General features: G+C 42.0%; 2 protein-coding genes across 15 annotated transcripts in view; one reads left to right on the top strand and one right to left on the bottom strand.

The window, feature by feature from the left end:
• The window catches only part of RALBP1 (ralA binding protein 1), a 36365-nt gene extending 22678 nt beyond the window's left edge, over window positions 1–13687 (top strand). For 2 of the 5 annotated variants that reach the window (XM_076329966.1, XM_076329968.1), the window contains exons 3-10: window positions 3912–4370; window positions 6194–6543; window positions 7949–8110; window positions 8591–8722; window positions 10010–10117; window positions 10908–11029; window positions 11442–11565; window positions 11844–13687. In XM_076329966.1, the coding sequence (XP_076186081.1) occupies window positions 3912–4370; window positions 6194–6543; window positions 7949–8110; window positions 8591–8722; window positions 10010–10117; window positions 10908–11029; window positions 11442–11565; window positions 11844–12107 (1721 nt within the window). In that variant the 3' untranslated portion in view covers window positions 12108–13687. Of the gene's footprint in view, window positions 1–3133; window positions 3261–3290; window positions 3308–3538; window positions 3634–3911; window positions 4371–6193; window positions 6544–7948; window positions 8111–8590; window positions 8723–10009; window positions 10118–10907; window positions 11030–11441; window positions 11566–11843 lie in introns of those variants that run through there. The other 3 variants (XM_076329970.1, XM_076329971.1, XM_076329969.1) reach the window with 3 other exon arrangements.
• A 7765-nt stretch (window positions 13688–21452) lies between these two features.
• PPP4R1 (protein phosphatase 4 regulatory subunit 1) overlaps window positions 21453–24358 on the bottom strand; it is a 73333-nt gene continuing 70427 nt past the window's right edge. For all 10 annotated transcript variants that reach the window (XM_076329974.1, XM_076329977.1, XM_076329973.1 and 7 more), the window contains 2 exons: window positions 24203–24344; window positions 21453–22485 (listed from right to left, as the gene is read on the bottom strand). In XM_076329974.1, the coding sequence (XP_076186089.1) occupies window positions 22322–22485; window positions 24203–24344 (306 nt within the window). In that variant the 3' untranslated portion in view covers window positions 21453–22321. The remainder of the gene's footprint in view (window positions 22486–24202; window positions 24345–24358) is intronic.

Here is a 24358-nt window from a genome sequence, read left to right on the forward strand (position 1 = left end):
GTTCTACAGTAGCGGTGGATACTACATGTCTATAGGGGGAGGTCTGTTAGAAATTGTAAGGAGGCCATTGTCATCCTACAAAATAACCAAGTAGCTGCTATTGCAAACAAAACACTATTTTTACTGATCTGGTGTGCGGAGAAGCTCTGAATACAATTTCCAGATCTACAGAATAAGAAGTTTCTAGAATTCTCTACCCGTGATAAACATTAGAGGCTCTTCATATCAAGGTTTATCTTTCTGTGTTGCTAGATCCTATTCTACTGACAAATTACTATGTATATCTATATATACCACTGTGTATTTATTTAGCAAAGTACCATTTGCAAACAGTTTAAAAGTCTGCCTTTCAATGCCAGTAATTATTTTAAATCAAAATAAAGTAAGGCAAATCTCATATTTCAACTTCATTTGCTCTCCTTGCGTAGTGCTGCGCGGTAATCTGAATGCAGTAGTTGTTTGGGAGTGCTGTGCTACATCAGTGAGTGGAATGTATATTAAAAGCAAACATCTAATTGAGAGTTGGGTAGTAAGTGTTGGTGGTGTCTGTAAGTTTGAAGTTTCTATTAATAATAACTGCATCTTGTGGGTGAGGAGAGGAAATAGAAGCCATCTACCCAAGCTCATTATGCATCCATGTGTGTCTTACCGTTTTATTTAGAAATGGTATACAAGTTGATGGCAATCCCTCTGACAAATCGAAACTAGGTAACTAATGCTAGCATTGCACATCGGTCTGTATAGTCATATTTGACCTACTAATTCTTCCATATGTAAAAGCGATACATGTTTTCTTTCAGTGAATTAATTACAGATGCATGCAAATTTCCCCAGGGAGCCAAAATCAGATGTAGAGGTATAAATGACTTAAAAACTTATCAGAGACCTGATGCACAAAATGTATCTTGTGGTAGGTTTGATAACTGGCAGTTCTACATAATGCAACCCTCTGTATTAACAATAAATACTCTAGCATGAATTTATGGCTTCATTGTCAGAGTGCAGGAGAAGTATTCCCAAGTATGCAGACTGATAGAAACAATGGCCTTGCTGCACGACGAAGCTTTTAAGCCTGTAAGTTAGATTTTTCCAAAGTAACACTGGAATTTTTTTTAATTATTTTTAAAAGAGGTTTTCATAATTTTCAGTAAGATAAGGGCTATACTTGCAGCATCACATTTAAAATAACTGCAGCGAAGGCATGCTTGTGGAAGGTCTAACGAAGCCTGAGCAAGGAACTGGCAGATAGTCCAATCGTTATGCCAGTAGAATTGGAGTATTTATTAAATTAGTATTGGTCTCATATAGGTGCAGGAAAATGTCATTGACATACATTAGAGTGATGGGAAAATGCAGACTGTTAGTAGTAGAAGTCTTGAGGAAACAGTGAACAGAAATATCAGTTTACTAACAGTAGGTAATACTTCTTTCTACATTTAAAATTACCTGATTTGTCAAGTGCTTTTGGTAATTTTTCTTCTGTATAAATTTAGGTTGTTTATATTTCAATATATTGTATCAGTGGTGAAAGGGATGCAGTCATTTTGTTACCAGAAGTATGGTAAAGAAAACTGGGCTACTCTGAAAGATGTACAAAGCCCCTCTTGGTATGGGTGGGAGATTCTCTGTGAATCTGTAATTAGTATATATGTCTAAACTTTGTTGACTTACATTACTGAGACAAATTAAAATAGGCTGGTTTTGTATTTAACTTGCTCCTTCATGTCTTCTTATGAAGTCAAGAAATACCAGTTTCAGTAATGTGCTATTGCTGGTGTTACATTACCACAGATCTAGAAAAGCACCAAGGTTTGTGTTGCAACATGGAGTGTTGAGACATGGAAAGGCGGGTGCTCTGTTGGTGACATCGACCTCCAAGCCTGGGTCCCCTATGCTGACCCGGAGGACATGCTGACGCTATTCCTAGCGTGTGTGTGGGAACCCTACGCTGTTTGACTGGGAGCTGTTACAGCTACTTAGCAGGAAAGATGGAGGGCAGATTGTTGTGGGCTCGCTCTGGCGAAGATCTGGCTTTCTGTTTGGAAATTACATCTGTGAACCCCGTGCCGCCCCATCTCACTCTCACAAAACACAGTGGTGATGTGTGCTCCTCCTTTGTCCCGTAGCTGGTGCATCAGCAGGTCTTTCTGTATCAGAGTGAGATTTGAATCCTTAGTTTATGCACTGCAGGTTTCCTTACCCATTTCTGGCTTTAGTTTACAAAAAAAGTGAATGATGGTATAGCCAGTAAACTGGGAGGATGAGACCTGGTTGCCGGTTGTCCGCCAGTTAACGTTTGCATTTTTATATTAAAATTCACTTGGAAAGGAACAGTGCTATGGTCTTTCTCCATCTTCTATGAAAGTGCATGTTTGGTAGTCCTAGGGAGGAGTCCAGGATGGGAAGGGTAAGCTGGTCAAACAATTGTAATTATTTTATGGCAGTTCCATGCTTTAATACATTTCTTATATTTATTTGACTATTAAAAGATACCTTCCACAGAGCAGCCAAGGAGGCTTCAAAATACAGACAGCTCCTTGGATGTGCTGAAATAACGCTGAGAAACTCTGCAGCTTAATACAGGTTAGAATTGGAAGAATAAAAGACTGAATGTCCCCTGGTTCTTTTGCACAAGGCCTTTCACCTGTAAAAATTACAGCCGATAATCTTATCCGTGATGCTCTCCCTTATAATCTAAGGGGGTAATTTTCCACCACCCAAAGCTATTCACGCAGGAAGAGCGCTTGGCTGTTGGTGTGCTTCCTCACTCGGGCAGAGGCACTGCCTGTGTAGGTAGTGGAAGAGCCTCAAAGGATCTGTATAATGGGGGCTTCACGTTGAAGCAAGAGCTCGCTGCCCACTGCCTTGGGGCACCTGGCTGGTGCAAATGGCATGTAAAATGTCGTCTTTGTTGACCAGGTTTCAGGCTTACTTTTCTTATATGGGGTACTGTGTATGTAAAATCACAATTAATTGACTTGGAAGTTGTGTTGGTTTGTATGTTGTTGGGTTTGGTTGTGGGTTGGGTTTTTGTTGGGGTTTTTTTTTCTGGTTTTTTTAATCCACCTTTAAAGATTTCCTTGTTCTTGCCTGAAGGATAGGCAGGGCTAGCTGCAGAGGCGTAGTTAGTAAAAGCACTGGTGTGTGTTTTAGACGGCACTTGGGTGTTTTGCTCCTGAAACAGTGTACTCTGCCCATGGACTTGTTGTTTGAAGCTCTCGCATATGCTTTTTAAGGCAAATACGCAACTTCACTGACAGGTATTGTGCTAGTGTTACTGGAATTGTTTTATTCGTCTAGTGGAGAAGTTAAGTGTGCTTGGGCGCTCTTTTTTTTTTTTTTTTTTTTACTTTTTGGGGGATTTTATTTGAGGCTGAAACTTTAACAACTTCATAGTTATCTTAAAATTCATAATATTCTGGAAAGGGATTGGGGAGTTAAGTGGCTGCAGTTTAGTTTGTTCTTAATAGAAGTTTGTTAGACTTACGTGTATGTAGTAGATGATCCTTAACAGCGACTCTTATACTGTTGATTACAGGAACATAGAGAAGTTGCCAGACAGTTGTTTTTATTTTGCGTTTCCTTGACTATTAGATGGGAAACTAGCCCATAAGATGGACATTGCCATCATGAGTAAGTATATAAAGTATTAATTGTTTAGATCATTCAGGAACTGTGTGGCTTATCTTTGATGTGCTTATGCAACCTTGATTTAATCCTTGTCCACTTAATTGTGTAACAACTAAAGAAAACCTTCTGAAGAGTCAGGCAGACGCTATTTTTTAGTTCATGTTGCTTCTTCTCTCTCCTCCTTACATATTATTTCTTGTTCTCTCCCTGTTATAATATGCTGTCTAGAAACTAAACAGACTTACAGCTGTTCTCTTGCCTTCTCCTCCTTTGCCTAATAGCGGAAGGTTATGCTGCATTTCAAGAGGACAGTTCCGGTGATGAAGCTGAAAGTCCTTCAAAGTTGAAGCGGTCCAAGGGAATACATGTCTTCAAGAAACCCAGCTTTTCCAAAAAAAAGGAAAAGGATTTTAAAATAAAAGAAAAACCCAAAGATGAAAAACACAAGGAAGACAAACATAAGGAAGACAAACACAAAGAGAAGAAGTCAAAAGACTTAACTGCAGCAGATGTTGTAAAACAGTGGAAAGAAAAGAAGAAAAAGAAAAAGCCAATTCAGGAGACAGAGATACCTCAAGTGGATGTTCCAAGTCATAGACCCGTGTTTGGCATTCCTTTGTCTGATGCGGTAGACAGGACCATGATGTACGATGGCATCCGCCTGCCAGCAGTTTTCCGTGAATGTATAGATTACGTAGAGAAGTATGGCATGAAATGTGAAGGCATCTACAGAGTTTCAGGTACTCTGGGCACACTGACATGCAGGTTCCTAAGGTCTTTACTTGCAATTTTCTTATTATTTTACCATTTTCAACACCTAGAGACTCTGTTTATAGCTGCATTGATTTTAATTATCCAAAAGATAATCAGGTAGCTGAAGTTAAGCAAATCCATAGGTCTGAAGTACCAGAAAAGTTGCTAATGTGCTGGTACTGCTTAATGGCAGTAAAAATAAACTTGTTTTGGCTTTTTGAGATAGGGTGGTAACGATGAAGAAAATGTGTTAGTATGGCCAGCTTGTATTTTTTTACTTCTGCATTAGAAATACAATGCTAGTTGATTGCAAAAGCAAAGATGAGAGATATCCATTTTATTACTTAAGCTTCCCAGTAAGCTGCTTTTTCCAGTTACTCCCATTGTATGATTTCTTTTTTCTTAAAAACTTCTTTTCTTTGAGCAAATATGCTAATAAGCAGAAAATACAAGTTTCACTATTTAAGTGTAGCAACAGCAGGCTAATTAACCATGGTAGTTGCATAACACCAGCTTACGTAAATGAAACATCAGTTTTAGTCATGTTAAACAAAACAGTCCCTTTATTTGTGAACTGCATCTGCAGTACAACTCGTGTAAGTACTTCTGTGGGTCTGTTCAAGGGAGCAAGAACAAGTGAGAAAAGGAATTTGAGGAAAAGCATTTGAAACAAGTTGCCTAGCACTGTAAAATAGCGATCAAACGATTTTAAAGGCTTCATCAAGCTGTCTTCATGCTGTCGATCTGCATGGAATTTGGTAGGCATGCATAAATACCGCAGCAGCTCAAGCAGTTTCTTCGTCTTGCCTATTGGAACATTCTGGTTGCGTGCTTTTCCAAGACACAATGTGTTGGGAATTTTCACAGGTGGTGGTGTGTTTTCTGTAAATCATTTTTGATGTTTGTACTTTCTAGGTGTTCTCCAGTGCAATAGCACCCTCTTGTGTGTGTAAGATTGTTTAAATTGAGAGCTCAGAGAGACAATTGCAGTGGCTTAACAACCTGCCAGCCGTTGTGATGACTAACTTGCTTGGACATGAAACTGAATATACCTTACCTGGCATTTACCATGGGCTGAGCGCACACCGTTTTGCTCGTTGTGTATGAGGCAAGCCATGGCAGTGCATTAAGTCAGTGTAACTCACGTGGGTGTTTGAGCTTTAAGAATGGAATTTCCCTGAGTTTGGGAAGATTGGAATGTCACCGAGTTATAAAAACACCTTACAGAAAATCTTGGCTGGGTTGAATAATTATGCGAACACACTTTTATTCATGCAGTGCCTCAAATCAAGAATCCTCTGTGAGATTCTTCTGCTGAGGAGGGCCAGCTGGAAATCTGGAAACTAAAAAGTGTGGGTTTTGTTTTGACAGAAGAAAGCTGTTATAGGTAGAACTTGTTGCACAATATTTGAGTTGATAACATATTTGCTGCTTGGCTTAGGGCTGTATAATTGAACAGCCTGAAAGACGTTGAATGCAAATACACAATTGATCTTATGTTCCCCTACCCTTCCTCACCCTATTTGATGTTCCGTGATGCGAGGGAATGCTGGCGCCAGTTCTGATTCAGGGCTTCAGCAGTTCTGTGTTTTTGCTTCATAGTAGTAGTCAGTGCTTTTAGAAGCAGTGATCAGTGATCACATAATTTTGAGTCATGATTTTAACTTTGTTACATGTGGGTATCCCTCAGTTAGCTTAAATTGTAAGGAGAGGTGAAATAAATGCATCTCAAAAAAAAAAAAGTTTAAGTATAACTATTATACGCTTACAGTGGAAGATTTCTCTTAATTCTTGATCTAAATATTTTAAGGAATAAAATCAAAAGTTGATGAGCTAAAAGCAGCCTACGATCGAGAAGAATCTCCCAACTTGGAAGAATACGAGCCCAATACAGTAGCCAGCTTGCTGAAACAGTACCTACGAGAACTGCCAGAAAATTTGCTTACCAAAGAGCTAATGCCCCGCTTTGAAGATGCTTGTGGAAAGAGCACAGAAGCTGAGAAAGTCCAGGAGTGCCAGAGGTTGCTGAAAGAGTTGCCGGAGTGTAACCATCTCCTAATTTCTTGGCTGATTGTGCATATGGACCATGTTATTGCAAAGGAACTGGAAACAAAAATGAACATCCAGAATATTTCTATAGTGCTCAGCCCTACTGTCCAGGTACGTGCGCCACACAGCAAGCGTTAGAGCAGAACTTCAGCCCAAGAGAGAGACTTCTTTGTAGGAATTCCCTTGCAGGCGGGAATCAGGTATTGTCTGATACAGTTAAGCTAAAGTGCAACTTCTCTTTATACCACGGGAACCTAAAATGCTGGGAAAGGGGGACCAAGACTTCCTGAGTGTGAGCTTGCATACCATGGGTCTGATATTTGGGTTATTATGAGAGTATTACAAAGACTGCTGCAGGGTTTTAATTCTGTTGTGAACAGAAGTAATTTAATGTTGAATTTGTCCAATAATTCATGCAGATACACAATTTCTGTGGGCCTGTGACTCAATGATAATTTAGTGAAGACTATATTGTTGCTTAATTTTAGTATCAAACCAACAAACCCTGTCCTGCAAATAGATGTTCCTGGTGCAGTAATGACTTTGGTATAATGGCTTTGGTGTCTGCAGTCAAATTGCTGGGGAAAACAACTGACTTAGTTTTCCAGTAAGATGTTGTGGTTTCTGGATTGATTAATTCCTTAATAAACATCTTGGAAGTATTTAATTTAAATACAGCTCAGAATTAATCCTGTGCGTAATGGAAACATGGCATTATTGGGTGTGGGTCTTCCAGAAGAAAACCCACACTTCAGAAAAGCTTGGCTTTATAATTAAGAGCCTAGGTGGAGGCCCAGTAGCAAAAGGGCTGGGTATTACTCTGGCTATTTTGCTGTGCCAGACACTTTCTAGCTAACAAAAGAAGTAACAATTAATGTAAAACAATGCAGGCCCAATCATGTTTTGCTGTTAAGTAGATTTTAGCAATTAAAATGCAGGTAGTGACAGAACAGCATCAAAATAAATACTTGCTTCTGTCTCATGTTAAAACAAGGAATACAGTAGCAGGTCCTTTCAAACTACTTTTTCTGCTATACTAAATCATCTGAGAAAAAAGTTGTAGAAGATAGATACTTACAGGTTGGGGAGGAGAGAGAAGGTAGCCAGCAACCAGCCATAGCGCAGTACGGTTGGTGTTCCCTCTTACCTATTGCTGTCACTACCTACCTTTACATGAGTAAGAAGAAAGATTTAATACATTGCTGTATCTACCAGTGGTGGAAATAATTGTGGTAGGTTAAGGCGTGTGAAAATTCTGAGTTTAGCATGAAAATGCCTTAGATAGATACACAGGTAAGAGAGATAGTGAAGTGATTCCTTGAGGCCAGCACTGGGTCGTTTAAAGTATCATTTTTAATCCAGGTTTTAATCTCTTGGGACAAACTAACACGACTATGACTCACAGAAAGGCATACTAAAGGCTGTTCTGTTTCTGGAGAAAGATACTATGCTTCACAGATAAAGATTATGTGAATAAATCATCTTAACCAATATTTTGCCTGTCCTCTCTTTGCAGATCAGCAACCGTGTCCTGTATGTATTTTTTACACATGTTCAAGAGTTCTTTGGGAATGTGACCTTAAAGCAGGTGACAAAACCTCTTCGCTGGTCAAATATGGCAACAATGCCAGCACTTCCAGAAACACAAGAAAGCATCAAAGAAGAAATCAGGCGACAGGTTGGCAATTGCTTTCGTGTTTTTCCCTTTATCTTTGCCCTGGCTCTTATACATTCAGTAGTAAATTCTCATAAGCTTGCAACATACTCTTTAATTGTATCACAATTGTCCTGTCGCTGGAGACCACTGGAAGGAGATGGGTGATATTCTTGCCCATTTCACGCGTGGAAAGTTTCTACGGTCTTGCGATGACTATAGCCGTGTCTTTTGTGGACTGCTTTGCTCAGGAGTTCAATACTTTCATGGTGGGAGGAAGGTTGGGAGAACATGCTGAAGAGCGGTATTAAAGAAACCGCACGCTTTAACTAGTGCTAGGTCACGTGCTGAATGTATGGTAACCCTTGTTGGTAGTCGACATGTCAAGCTTTGAAAACCAGAAGTCCAAGCCTGTTGCCATGAAGCCAAAAAGATTTGTCTTTCCAGTCTGCCCTGCTATGATATATTAAAGAAAGACACTCATTTCTTTGGCAATATTTCTAGGAGTTCCTACTGAACTGTTTACACAGAGACTTGCAGGCAGGGATAAAAGACTTATCCAAAGAAGAGAGACTCTGGGAGGTGCAAAGAATTTTAACAGCTCTTAAGAGGAAACTAAGAGAAGCCAAGAGACAGGTGGGTAACTTTTCTATTTGTTGGCCAAACATCTAAAACATGGATGAAACTTACATGGGGTATTTTTAACTATGGCAATGCTTCCTAAAGTTTCATGACTGTTGTTTTTTCACTATTTATCTGTTTCTCGAGGAGCATCATTCAGCCTTATTGTTTAATCTTATAGTTAAAAATACCATAAATGTGAGGCGGGTCTACAACCACGGATTGGGCGGGGTTTAGAGGCTGACACAGGTGTAGAGGGTCAGTATTCTCTGGGTTATAATTCAGATTGAGAAAGGATGGGGGCCACTGAGGAATTTTATTATGAGTTCCTGTCTGTGCATTCAAGTTTTCATTCATTTTAGCTTGCAAACCCTAAAGAGAAACATAAAAGATAGATAGATACTTTCTAGAATCAGCTTTGCATAATTTCTGGTATTATTTTAAGTAACTCCAGTTAGAGAGCTCTGAAAGTATGAGACTAGAAATGCATTTTTAGGGAAAGCTGGGCAATTGAGTTCATATAGCTGCGTCAACTGGAAATGGTTGAGTTTTGCTCTTCCGTGTATTTCCAAGATATGTATATAGAGAGACACAGATACGTATATAGAGAGACACAGATGGACGGGGGACGGGGTGTATGTATTTAACAGTGCTTTGAACGCTGCTGTGGGTTCAGTAGGAAAAGGGTCGTTTGACCACTCCTTTTTTGAAGTATAAGTTTAGTCTGTTACGCTTGTTCCCAGGATGGTGTTCTCTGGGTGGAGCAGATACCTTTATTCTTGCTGTTCATACAACTTGGAACAAAATATCTAAGCATTCCCTAACTTGTGACAATGCAAAGGCACCCAGTTAGGTCAAACCACATTTCAATCTTTTTACTGCACATTTTTTCATCTTAACTTTACATGGCCGAGGAGCAATTGCATTTGCTGGTTAGCTGGCTCTCCCCAGAGACAGCAAGATCTCCACACTCCTTCACAGCTGTTTACAAAAAAAAAAAAAGAGTATGATTAAAAACTTAGTGGTTGACAGAGCGTGTATTCATTATATGCTTAAAAAACAGTGTGTCCTGGAGTACCAAGAGGAATTACTGGAAGACTCAAGGTTAACAAACTTAAGAAGCATTTTTTTTTAAACTGTCATATGTCCCAGAGAAGGGAGAGACCTTGCTGAAAACTTTCAAGACAACTGAGATGGTGATTCTAAATTTGGAAAACAATACGTTCAAAAAAATTATTTTTTACAGTAAGTAGAGTGAGTGGGGAAGCTGTCCTTTTAAAAGTTGTTCTCTTTGTCTGGCAGGAGTGTGAAACAAAGATTGCACAAGAAATCGCTAGCCTTTCAAAGGAGGATGTCTCCAAAGAAGAAATGAATGAGAATGAAGAAGTTATAAATATTCTGCTTGCACAGGTAGATGGCAGCCACTTGCCTGTTTGTCTGCTGGTATTTTCCTGTTCCATGTCTTCCAGAAATATTAAAGGCTCTTTTGTTCCTTCTGATGCAATGAGACATTGGAAGCTTAAAGGGGTCTCTCTGTCGATTAAAATACAAAGCTTTGTTTTAGTGGTAAATAAAGTAGGGAAGGAGTGCTGACTGCAGGAGTGAACCCAAAGCTGAGTAGACTCTTGTTAACAGCGGAAAAGAGACACTGCAACAACAACAACAAAAAAGTAGCCTTTGTTGTTAAAGTACTTAGAAAGCACTTCCAAATCTAACCAGTTTTAATACCGTTAACTACTTTCCTGCTGATCAAAGGAAGGAAGGCAGCTATTTTGGCTTTTTTGCCTGCCTTTGCTTCCCTCGGTAGCTTTGATCTTCTCTCCACTGTACTTTCCTCCTTATATTCATCTTCAAAGATGTATTTTAGAATTCAGTTTTTCTAGTTATTTTACTGGTTATCCAGAGCTTTCCGCTGTGGTTTAAGGAACTAAGCAGCCAAACGTGCCAGGACTTGGCGCGTCATCTCCAGAACTATTCAGTACAGCCATCGCCTTGAGGATTCAGAACAGACATTGTTGGTTTTGAACTTACATTTGCTTTGAGGTCTTGACGAATCAGAGTTCAAAGGAGGCATGCTAACCACTTCTACCGAAAGTATTTCGGAGAACAGCATCATCTCACCACTTTCCAGGGCACGCTTACCGTACGTTCCTGTAGAACATAAAGGCAAGGCTTTAAGTCAACTAATTGATCATTGCAGGAGAACGAGATTTTAACAGAACAAGAAGAACTGCTGGCCATGGAGCAGTTTCTGCGGAGACAGATTGCCTCGGAGAAGGAAGAAATAGATCGCCTTCGAGCAGAAATAGCCGAAATACAAAGGTAAAAGGGAAACTGCCTACATCAGATCTCCTGCCAGGAGAGCACTCTTTGATTAAAAGTACATATATGCTCTTCCAAAACAGCACTCTAAATGACACTTAAAGGCTTACCCTGTGAACATCACATTTGAAAGCCTCTTTTTCTTGAAATCTCAGCAACTTTGGACCTTTCGGGATATTTTCTGTTAGTATAATGATGGAATTATGATGCACAGGAAACTAGACCCTGTGCACTAAAGAAATCCCCCTAGGAAATCACTGGTTTATTAAATTAAGCTTTGAAAGGAAATTCTGATTTTGTTTTTACAACTGTTGCAGATTATTCAGTGGACATAAGTTAACTCTTTCATGCTGCTGCAGTTCTGGCAAACTTGAAGAAGTGTTTAAATCCGAGTTTGTCATTGCTCTTTCAGTCGCCAGCAGCATGGCCGAAGTGAAACCGAGGAGTATTCTTCCGAGAGTGAAAGCGAGAGTGAAGATGAGGAGGAACTGCAGGTCATCCTGGAAGATTTGCAGAGGCAGAATGAGGAACTGGAGGTAAGATTTGAGTCAGTATTGATTGGTACTCTTCTCCTTAGCGGTTACTTGATTTAGTCTGTGCAGAGTCGTTTGCGTATGTGCAAACCGGTGCTTTTGCATCTGTTCCGCCTAGGCATGAAACCCACGGGCTCTGTTTTTAAGTCACTGTTGCGTGCAAGTCCACGTTGCTGTCTGGGTTAGCGGGAAAGCTTCATTGCGCAATGCTAAATGGCCCCCCTGGCTACAGCGATTCTTTGTCAGAACGAGCCCTGACATTTGTTTTCCTTACTTAAAAGATAAAGAACAATCACCTGAACCAAGCGATTCATGAGGAGCGAGAGGCCATCATAGAACTGCGAGTACAGCTTCGCCTGCTGCAGCGAGCGAAATCAGAGCAGCAGGTGCAGGAAGAAGAGGAGCCAGAAAAACGGGGGGGTGTTTCTCAGCAGCAAAGAGACAGTGTCCTGGAGACAAAAGCAGCCAAAGAGCAGCCAAAAGCAAGCAAGGAGCAGCAAGTCAAGCCATCGCCAAGTAAAGACAGGAAAGAAACTCCAATTTGATCCGGCTCCTTGGCTATGCATAAAATCAACCGAACTGTGCAAATTACTGTAATTTGAGTCAAACTGCACAAATTATTGCTGGCTGTGTACATTCTGTAAAGAACCTTTTCTTTTAAGCCCTGGAGACTTTTGTCTCTAATACTTGTGGCTTCTACTCGTCAGACTCAGCTGAGTTTGGAGAGGCCAGAAGAGTTTTCCAGTTAGTATCAGATTATTTCAAGACTGGTTTCCTTCAGGTGACTTAAAATAATTCAGTAACAGTTTTACTTTAAACCAAAATCATTATTTACATTCGTCGGAGCAGAATTGGAAGATCTCATTTTCAGTAAATAAACAAAAACCCACCCACACTTACTAATTATTTGCCTTGTGAATCTATTCATCCTCATTCACCGTTACTTCTGCTTATTAACCTAGTCACTTCTTGCTTGTGCCTTTGATACCTTTCTGATGCAGATTATATACAAGGGAGCTTTAAATTTATTCTGGGTTGGCTGAAAAGTCGGGAGACTGCGGGGTATCGTGTTGACCTACCATGCCCTTAAGCTTCATTTTTGTTCTGAGATGTACTGAATAAATGTAAAAACTCGAGAGATGTTATTTATGTCCCTGTATGATGGAAGTACTCATCGAGAGCTGTTCATGTCTTTTAGCGATGTAGGTAACCCATTTACTCATTTATAAACCACCGTCATCGTACCTGTTTAAGACAGGCTGTGTTCACACTGCTGCCATATAGCCAAGAGCTTTTTCTTCATCCATTTTAAATGTTTTGGTCCCTCGGAGAAAGCCACTGACGGATGCTTTAGGCGGGGATGGGGATGGGTTATGTCGCTCGCTTAAGACAGACCTGCCCGACCAAGCAATATAGCATTTCCCTCTGCAGAAAGGCAAGTCGCTTGTGCTTTCCAAATAAGCCTGAAGAAGGATGCCAACGGGAGGCACTGGGGGTTCAGCAACAGCCTCTTTTTTTTGTTGTTGTTGGTTAAAAAACCACCACCACCACCTGGGACTTGCTTTTGGTTTGGCTGTTTTACTGCTTCCCCCTGTCGAAAGCCTCCAGCCACACTGGCATTTAAGGGCCATTTAATGTTTCAGATACGCTCGTGAGACTCATCCCTCTATTCATATATAGACAGCAAACTCCACAGAGTGCATATAGGCTATCTTATTTTTTAATCTGGGTATTTATTTTCAGCACCTGTTGGATGTGGTTGTATTCTTTATCTATTGCACTGTTGTGATCATTGGCCATGATTTGATTTTGTACAAATAATGCTTTGATATGTTATAGAAAACAGCATAGTATTTTTTTAAAATTTGGAAAAAAAGTTTATAAACACAGAAAATGTGGTCAGATGACACATGTAAACTAAAGCATTCTCCCTTGCCTTCGTTACATACATTTTATATTTGCTGGCAATATTTAAACTTTTTTTGGTTTGTTTAATTCACACTAATTCCTATTGAATTGTCATGGATTTTTCTAATGTTCTTCAGACAAATCTCTTACTATTGGTTAACTTTTATTTTGTTAGGATTGTATTTATCAAGCAAATAAATTCAACAGCCATTTGAAAGTAGTTTCTAATTTATCTACTTCATAATGCAAATGACAGTTATTCTTCCTGAGTAGCTACCTGCAGTTGAGAAGTTTATATGACAAATTAATTTGGGCTGTCTTAATAGCTCTCCTCTGAAAGAACATTGTCTGCAACTGAATATCCGAGAAAGCTTCCCTAACTTAGCTGAAGATCAAGTTTAATTTGATCAAACTAAAGATTTTAAGACTTTGCTTCTCTATTACTGCTAGAGATTTCAGTTGCGAAGGTAAAACCCATCCTATTTATTCACATCATTACTTCCAACAAACACATGAATGCCGTTCTTTCTCCTGCAACCTTACAGCGCACTGGAAGCGTGTTGCCATTGAAGTCTTAAATGGAGGTGGAACGGCTGCTCCTGCAGTAATACAGCAACTGTAACCAGAAATTTAGTTTCAAAACGCCTGAAAGAAAGATGTTTCTTTCAAATGATATGTCCAGTGATAAACACAGTTATCGATAAAACTCCTGTGAAGCCTGTGGTTAAAATCCTAAGCAGGAGTCAACACCTGCCAAATCACACCTGATGGCACTGAAGCCTGACAGCCCCAGGGAAGTCCCAGGGCAGGTAGGGGGCTGAGGCCGCCACAGCCTCTGAGCCCTGGGTAAAACCAACCCCTTGCAAGAGCACCGGGGGAGGCCATGCCTCAGCCCCTCACCTCTGCCTCTGCCCTGCCCAGAGGCAGGTGGGGCCCAGGGCCAGGTGGCCCCTCCTCCTGCCCCAATAACCTCCACGAAGGGGTTTGGCTGCCCCAAGCCCAGCAGCAGCAGCATCACCCCAGCACCAGCGCTTGCAGTGCCTGTGGTGAAAAAGCCACACTAGCAGCAGTGATCTCAAAGACTGCACACAGCAGTTGCAAATAATTAGCTGAAAAAGCCAAAGCTCATTTCAAATAAAGTGGAAAGTAATTACAACGCAGTAATCCGAGCATGTTGTTCAGATCACTTTATAAGCTGCCTTATCAATCCGAAGTGCCTCACAATGAAATTTTGTGAGCTGCAGCGCCCAGGCGACTGCCTCCCACGGCACCGACAATGCCTGCACAGCAGGCCGCCTTCATGAAGTCCATACGTGTCTTGCATAACCCATTTATCCAAATCAAAGTATTTTAAACACATTTGAATTCACTTAAAGTAAGACTTCTTCCAGGAACGTACAGCTTGTATGTGCTGAGTGCAGCACATCAGACCCTTTGGACAAAATACCGGGCTTGCTTACCTTCACTGAAATGAAGAAAGAACAGGCCCGCAACGTTAATTCTAGCGTTCTGGACTTAACAAAACTTTTGTGGCGGTTTGAAGTGGCCCATCCGCTTTCCTCTTGAAAATCTAAGTGTTTCCACCACGGAGCATTACTTCAGAGAAGGGGGGGATGACGGGAGAGGGGACAACTACATTTCTTACCTGTTTTTGTAGTCCTTTTCAACGCAAGCCTGGAACAGATTTTGTCAAATCAGCCATTCAGAAACCCGAAGGAGCAAGAAGCACCATATAAACAAGTCACTGGGACTAGAGCGCCGACATGAATCGGGACACAAGCCTGGCTTTTGCCAGCAGCTGGTTACTTGCATCTAACTGGACACGTGACAGCTTTTATACTCACAACTGACTGAAATACTGCAACTGTACAATGAGCCAACTTCAGACATCTTGCATACCAAGCAGGTTTTTTTCCTCCCAACAAAGTCTTTTTACTCTGAAAAATAGCAGCCTGAAGTGAACCGTTACTAGCCTGAACAGGGTGGGGGGGTTTATTTATTGAAAGGAAAGAAAACAAACAATAAAAAAACCCAACGCTCACAGCAGCATTCCTCTCAGATCACATCCCTCCCACAAGTCTGAAAACACCAGTTTGCGCCCAACACCTTGCAGGATTCCAACCGTCCCTCCAGGTTTCCTGGGCTCTGCGTTGTCCACGCCAGGTTTCCAACGCTGGCTCAGCTTTATTCTCACGGAAGCAGAAGCCGCCAGTTCTGGTGCGATTCTGAAAGGTTTCCTCTGCAGTGGAGGGAGGTTCGTTGAAAGCACTGCTGTGTGGCACGGTCCTACAAGGAACCATCAGGGGTTCCAGAAATTCATCGTCCTTTATGGTGAAAGATAAAGGACCGCTGTACAGAAGCTTCCACCTCCATTCACTCATTCCAATACTAGCACTGGAGGGATTCATTTCTGCCTCTGTGTCTCTTCAGATTAATGAGCTAAGTCTAATTTTTAAAGTCTATGTACTGAAGCCAAGAATTTTACACCTGACCATGTAAGACTATTCTCTCTTAATTAAATAAAGTAAAAAAAAAAAAAAAAAAATATTAAAGCATCAACCTGAATCTCTGCCAAAAAGAGGTTTAACCAAGCTTAATCTGTCAAGGATTTTCATTTTTCAGCAGTCACCTCTGACTCACAGTGCTTCATCTGCAGATGGAAAAACGCCTCATCCAGACCAAATATGGCTTATATCCAACAGCATGAGTTCTCTACAGTGTTCTTTAAAACACGGTCCGACAGCAGAAGCCAGTGGCACCATGCTCTGTACCAGAGAACGGCTGTCAGTCCTTACTGTTCCAGGGAGACGAGGCGCAGCCTCACCAGCACAGCCTCGGGCCAAGCCCCCGGCTGCTCCTCCGTCCCGTCACAGACGCAGATACCCAAAGCGACACCTGTCAGAACGGACCCCTGGGGCGCTCCGTGCCTCCGGCTCGGCGCTGGCACTTTCGCTGCTGACCTGCTCGGACACAATGGACTGGTACCAAGTTTCGTCTGGAGTTTCTTGTGTTGCTGGCTATCTTAACAACACGAGCAAGAAGGTCTGCCAAAGGATTATGTTGCAAAGCATATGATTTTAACCGGACAACCCCACTCCCACGCACTGGAAGAATTCCCCATCTGAACTGCAAAACACAAGAGTTCTCAGTACAGTGAAGTTACGGCTCAGGGCAGCGAGAGCAGCCCTCGCCGCCTGCTAGCATGCCCCAAGACCTGCCCTGGCCATACCCTCTGACTATACGAGAACCCTAACAGGAGCTGACAGCCCTTCTACAACTTCTACTAATGATATCCGAAAGGGGGGCCTGTGGGGAAGAGGAGGGCAGACATCAGGAAAAAGGCCAAGGCCAAAGGTCGCTGCATCCTAAAACTTCTAAGGCTGTTCCTCAAGTCCTTTTGACTTGTCAGCTGACTCCTCCCTAGATACTCCTATATGCTCCTCCACATCCTCCCGTCAGGGCTACTCCGTCCTCCAAAGCAGGAACGCGCTGAGGCCACTGGAGAGAGACCAACCCACTGCACACTGGGGCTCGTCAGTGTGGGCCTTCCCCTTCCCAAATCCCTCTTCTCTGCTGGACTCCCCGGTCCAGGAAAGGAACCGCAGCGCTGCCCCCTCACCCACAGCCTAACGTTCCCCTTTGGAGCGGGGAGGGAGCTGGCAGCACAGCCTTGCTTAGCTACAGCACAGCCTTGCTTAGCTACAGCTCGGCAGACGGTTGGGGAAATCAGCAGTCGAAGCATTTTGATTTGACTGATAGGAATATTGCATCCGAGACTTCTGCACCAAGGAACGCCATTTGCCGACAAGCAAGAGGTCTGCCTGGGAGTCCCGATCAGCTCCTGTTGCTGCACCCTCCCTTACACAGAACCTCACCCCGGTACTGTGAGCCACTGCCTGTTTTATCACGGTGCTGGACCTCGAGGTAGACGGGGGTGGGACATCTCTGCTGACAGTACTGCTTACGGGCAACAACAGTGCCAGGCACAAAAATCCAGGTGGTGACCGGAAAAAAAAGAAAGAGAACCAAAACAAAACACACAACCCCTCAGTCAAGAGGCCAGAAGAAACAACTGTGAAATAAGTGACCAACACAAGAGAAATGGCCCAGCCCCCATTTGAGCCTTTGTTGTCACCTTACTCAAACCAAGTTTATCCAGGTTCTTACACAGGAAAGCTGGACTGACTAAAAAGTAACTGAAATTTCTTTTGATGTTCAAACAGTGCATCTCTCCTCTCAGTAGCCTTGTTAAAGAACACGCAGAGAAGTGTGCTCAGTACCTTCACTTTTCACAGTCGTGATTCAGAACCACCTGCAGGTAACCCTTTTAAAACGTTTCCCATACAGAAACATTACTACACCTCTGCAGAAACGGGTCACGGTATTTCAAGCAGACCATGATGGGAGGGAGGGCTGTAAGATGTTTGAAAATCTGTTTACTTGTCTCTGCTAAGTCACAGTGTATTTTAATTGGCTAGATGTAGTCCAACCTCAACAGCAGCTGAACCCTAAAGCATTCCCATTACCTTGGGCTCTTCATTTATTTTTCTGATCTAGGTAAGAAGTAAAGTAAAAGTTAAGTAAGCTAAAAGGCAGAGTCTGAAAGCACTCGGGGGTGGGGAGGGAGAAGATCACCACGCACATTTTAAATGACCTTTCCTGTCATAGTCTTATATTTTTTAAGGCAGTCTATCAGTATGGCCCACTCTGCACCTAAAGAAAAGATTAATCACTTTAAATGTGCTTTCCATGTTGTCCGGATGCCAGCACAGATAGGAAGACGAGCCTTTCCCATCAGTATCAGAGAGGGGATAGCTGACATGAGAACAAGTGGAATACAGGATCAGCTTTCGTCCATCTGCCAGTCTCCGACTCCTCTTCCCATCCTAACAGGAGAGAGGGCCCCGGGCTGAAATCAGGTCAGAAAGCATGAGCATTGCACACAAGTTTCCACACCGAAGGACAAGGGAACAAAAGGAGACCTTGCCGACCGGACCAATCAAAGCAATCAAAGGGTGCGCCTGAGCCACAGGACAGACTCCGTCGTTCTCCCCTCGCTGCCCATCCACTACCAATTCAAATCAGGCATCTCTGAACCCCCAACCTCTGATAGTGGAGAAAAGGGGGCAAGCACTAACATTGACCGAACGCAAAAACCATCACAGCCAGACCTTACGCCTGCACAGGAGGGAGGGCTGCCTCTTCCCTTGCTGAGGCTGCCAAGCCCACGCACAAACATTTATTTCAGTTGGGCTGAAATTAGCCTGCTGTTCTGCAGTCCTAATGAACGTAGGATCTTGTCCACAGGGCCAAGAATTTGTGCAACAGCTATCTGGGACATTCAAAACTGCAAAATCTGATTTCCAAGTGTCAGTCACGTTTTGGTTAAGAACAAACTGCCCTCTAGAGAGTTCCAGACATTTGCCAGTTTTATTGGCATGAAATCCACAAGCAAGCGTGGTGAGGAAACAGCCCTACCAAATCCTGACGGGTCTCTGGGGAGGAACAACCAAAGACAGAGAACCTGCTGTGAAAAACAGCAAGCAGGAGAACGGCAGACAGTGCTATAACCAGGACATGGGAAAAAAGGGATTTCCCATGAAGAAGCTCAAAGACAAGTAAGCCAAGAGATTAAATGGAAAACAACAAAAATTGCTCGTGAAGGACGGATTTGGTATTCTACCAAGAAGGCAGGGGTAGAGCTAAGATACTGCTTATGGGAAGCTGTGGACCAACAGATGACAATTCAGGAGCCACCTCACTTTCTGCTCAAGAAATCCTGACCAAAAGAGAAATTAATTGAGATACAAAGCTCCTATCTTTCTTCAGGGGAGACACACGTGATGGAATTCACCAGGATCGTTGGCAGCGTTCCCAGACACTTCCCCACAGAAAAAACAGCTCCTTTTTCACCACTCAGAACTGAGATGCACATTTCCCCAAACCCTGTATCCTTAGGGACAAGTTGAAGCTTGAATTACTGACATTGCTAACAGCACTGGCATGAGAAAATTCCCTATCAGAATTAAGCAACAGAGACCATAGCCCTCAGGCTGCAGATTAAATTCTCAGTGTTGCCCAAGAGCATAAAGCAAGTCTTTCCTTCCCTTTCACTTCTTGGGAATCACCCAATGAAGCAGAAAAGAGGCAGACAGATCCATGACATGTTTGGGTGAAGGGGGGGGGGGGGGGGGGGGGAGGAGAAAGACAGCTGTTTCTCCTCTTCTCTGAAGATGATCTTTATGTGTTACATGTCAGGGGAATTCAGGCACTCTGCAACTGAAAACACACAGCCTTCCTTAGGAAAAGCCTCGAACTCTCCCTCAAATTCACAGGCCTGCACCAGTACTGAAGAAATACAGAACAGAGAGAAATAAAGCATCTGGAAGATCTGTCTCATTTTCAACTTAAAGGTGTCTTACCCTTAAATAACTAGAAAATACCTAAAGGGATCAGATATAATGCTTCATTTTACTGGACTAGTGGAACAGTACATTAGTACAGTAACGGAATTAGGTTGGGACGCGTTCATTCCGGACTCCAAGCACTAGGATTTCTTTTAACTCTCAATACTCCTCCAGTGAATACTGCACTTCATTCACAGTTAGAAGATGACCTGAAGCATGCTCTGGTCTGAACAAGGAGCTGATCCCATTCACCTCAGAAATCGCACACATGACCTAACAACAATTCAACTGTCATTACCCTGAGGCAAAAAACAGACTAAGAGATTTACATACCCTGAACAAAATGGAGAAATCGACTGGACTTCAATGCGTATTTCTAAAGAGGGAATCATCTGGCCTGGGAGAGGACTAGTTACTTTTAGTTGTTCTCCGTATGGCAGCAGGGAGAGCTCGGAAAATCCTCCTGCCTGACAGTCTGCTGTCACCCAGACACAGTGCTGTCACACTGCCTAGTCCTCTAGGGATTTGTGCGTGATTTCTGAACAATTTTGGAGAACATGAGGAACAGAAAACCTGATAAGAATATTATCTATACTACAGGAACTTCTGACCTGGGCGTATAGTTGCCTTTTCAAATTTTAAGCCGATTTTGAAAAGAAAAAGGACAAGCAAAGGAAAAACCTAAAAAAAACCCCCAAAACAAACAAAAAAAACCCCCAAACCCCCAAAACAAAACAAACCAAGCCTAAAAAAACCCAGTAAGAATCAAACAAACCCCCAAAAAAACCAAACCCACCAAGCTTCAAGGCAAACAGAGATGAGACTGTATCTTAACCACCTCCATGGCCATGCTCAGGAGCAGAAAAGCAGGCCTTTGGGGAGTAAATAGCAACCTTCTGTTTACTAGAGAAGAAACTGCAGATGAATCTGTTTTCCAAAGAAAACAGTGGGAAAAAAAAAAAAAAAAAAAAAGAAAAAAGAGAGACACCTGCCTGAGGCTGAAACCGCCAGGGTATCAGGCACCTGACTGATAAATGAAAATGTTCTGCTAAAATGCATCAAAGATAAGCTGCCATAGCCTTTTCTACCTCCTCAGCAAAATAAGCTTCACACACTTCAGGTTCGGCAGGCTGGAGGAAAGGTGATTTAAGCAAGTTGCCCCTGGAAGACATAGAAGGAGATACCGTATCAGTCATTTTAAATGAGAGGAAATTAAAGCAGTCCATGGACTGGAGGTAGATAAAGGGCAGTCTGAGCTCACAGTTTCCTGTAAATCTGGACTGAGGTGGATATTCAGACTCACTTCAGCAAAGATGCCATTTCACACTGGAGTGGCAGGTTCCCAAGCACAACAGGGATGCTTGAAAGAGAATCTAGCAAAACCTCAATTACACGGTCGAAGTACATCTGTGCTGTAGTATATTCCATCTCAAAATGCAAAATTCTTCGCAATCATTAAGCAAACCCCTTCCCCCTGCAATAGCTGTCAAAGTGTAAAGAACCAGAAGAAAAAAGCCACTTAAATTTCAAACTTATTCTTTTAATGTCTTAAAAAGGTCACAAGATTGCTTTCAATCTTATTAATAAATTTTATTTGGACAAGTAGAGAACAACTTGTATCACAACAGCTTTAAACAACATGATTAAAGACTGCAGCACTCCAAGGAGGCTCACAGATATGTACAGTATATGAAGAAAAAAGTTGCACCTCAGAGCCGATCATGATCAAGTTAAAAATACCTGACTTAAAGTACATGTGCTAATAAATTTCCTTTAGGTCATGACCAGCATGAAAATAATTAGGACACAGGTACTCAGCAAAGTTTTCTGCTAATGGGTACAGCAATATGCTGCATTTAAGGATTAAAATCAAATTCTAGTTTAGTGTTAGCACTGAGCCCTTAAGAGAAATCCAAATTTCTACTTTTCCCCATTTACAAACATCAAAGCTATTCCCACTTAAGGGTGTGCCCAGCTGCACACAAATCAAGTCCTTGAACGATAAAAACTTTTAGCGCTAATACTGGAGGTCTTACATCCCGGTGTAAATTTACCTTTCTGGCCATTTCATCTATCAGTTGCTACAGAAAATACTTGCTAAGTTAACTCCTCAGGAGAAACAATGCAGGTCTCTGGAAATCACATCCGTCCTACAATGAAAATGATCTGCCAATTCAAGTTTCATTTGTTCAGGAAGACAGAAGATTTAAGGCTTCGGTGGCAAAAATAATCCTCTGAGCAGTGTTTTTCTAAAGTCAAGCTGACACAGGTATGTTTACTTTTTCTTGACTTAAAATCCCTGGTATCAGGTTTAGATAACATCCACCCGTTAAGTCTGGCAAGAAATCTCTCCTTCCAAAGAGGTTGTCCTAGATCAACCATTTTAGAAGCATTTGAGGATAGTTTGTTTAATTTTTTTTAATTATAGCAACATTCAGAACTTTTTAATAAGTTGATGAAGCAGTGCTCATGGCATCATCTGCAATTTTGGTACTGGCAGGGTGTATGCTTGCAAAATATTTGACATCACTGTCATCATCCATTTGAAGCGCCATAATTGTTTGCTCCACAGCTTCTTGATGAGAGTTGGCAGAATTTAGAAAATATTCTGTAAGAGAAAATGCACAAGACTTATAGGAGGAAGAGACGGCAGATACTTCAACACAAACCTCAGCATACTATCACGAGGTTCAAAAATCTCAGGAGACAGTGCACACATATAGTCAAACTGGAATATCTAAGCAGGCACGCAATACACTTCTGAATAAATCTATGAATTCACCTTAAAAAAACCAGAAGTCATTCCATGTTTCAGAGCACAGTTGCTCTAACAGTGCTGTTAGAGTACAGGATTTCTATGGTCCTTCAGTATAAATGTAAGCATGACAAACTCCATGACCAAAGAGTAAGAAAAAACCCGCAAAAGACTCAGGAGTGTGCTTGTATTTGTGATGGAGGGAAGGTATCACAAACCCACGGCCATGCCACTCCACTTCACTGGCAGGCTTGCCAAATAATTATCAAACAATAAAACTAAGATAACATGAAATAAGAGTGGAAGAAGTTCCAACGTCTGACAGTTTTCATGAACTACACAACGCAAGTTGCATAAAAGCAACATAACTACAAACAGCTCACAGGAAGGGCAATTCAGATCTGAGGTTTAAAACCTTCCGAACTTATTTTTTAAATCTGCCTTTCATAATCTATCCACCATCCCTAATCATACACACAACATCTTTGAGGCAGGGGCTACCTGTGTTATAAGCTTACGTAGTGGCAATGCAGAATGGAGGTGCACTATCCAGGCGGGGAACACAAAAATAATGGGGACAACAACAAAAATACCAATACTACATGATAACAGGAAGAACGGTGACAGCCTTGGCACAGTTAACGGAGGATAAATTACTGCACATCAGCTGATCCATCTTAACTGTCTACATATGCTTACTCGGTCTCCAGCATGCATAAGACAGCTAGCAATAGCCTAGTTCTCACTGTGCTGGCATCCTTTGTGTTGTCCAGTGTTCTGAACATTTTGCATTTTTCTTCACACTTTCTACGCTAGAAACAGCAGTCCTCAAGCCAGTATACAGTTTTGAGGAAGAAAGTGACCAGAACTGGATGAAGTATTCCAAGTGTGGACACTCTGCTGGTTTACAAAATAGCGTAATATTTCTAATGCTATTTTCCTTTACAGTGCTTTGGAATCTGAGCACTGATGACTCTTCTGGCATCTGCTACGCACTGGGGATGCTTTCCTAAGCAAAGCCTGCAATTTGAAAGTTGCATGTCTGATTTCCCTGAAGAGACTCCAGAGAAACTTTCTTTCCACTGCTACCATAAAATATAAAAACCAAACAGCAGCCATCTCTTCTCTCCCAGTGAGAAAACAGATGGTGGATTTGTATGGAAGGATTTTTCTTTTTTATCCTTATTACACAGAACATGAACAGATTTTTTTTTTTAACCAAACAAAAGGCGCTGCTCAACAACTTCACAGTTGCTAGTTGTTCATTCATGCTTTCTGTGCCCTGATGACACCTCTACAAACTAGCTCGTTCAGGGAAAATGGTACAAAAAGAACAGGCTGGCATATGAGCAAGAACTCGTATTTCCCCAGCGTTACACAACAGTGGCTCTGATACCACAACAAGGTTCATGATTTTATCTCAGCCAAGGAAACTTTCCACACCAAGGAGACTGTAAAAGCAAGAGCAACCCACATCTGACGTTGTTTCTTCTTCCCCAGCTGACTATAGGAAAGTGGAGGGACACAAAGATACGCAGTCAGCCCATTGCAACTCTTTCTGACCACTAACCTTTCTCTAAAAGAGTTTGCTTTAACGTTTTTGCAAGCAGGACTCGAACATTTGGAACCCTGTCAGATGCCAAGTGTAATAAGTGTGGCAACAGATGCACAGCAAACTGGTCCATGGGCAGGCAGTCATCTTCACTGATAGTCTGGCAAGAAGACA

This window comes from Aptenodytes patagonicus, chromosome 2 (assembly GCF_965638725.1).
Source record: "Aptenodytes patagonicus chromosome 2, bAptPat1.pri.cur, whole genome shotgun sequence".
In the NCBI taxonomy this organism is placed as follows: Eukaryota; Metazoa; Chordata; class Aves; order Sphenisciformes; family Spheniscidae; genus Aptenodytes; species Aptenodytes patagonicus.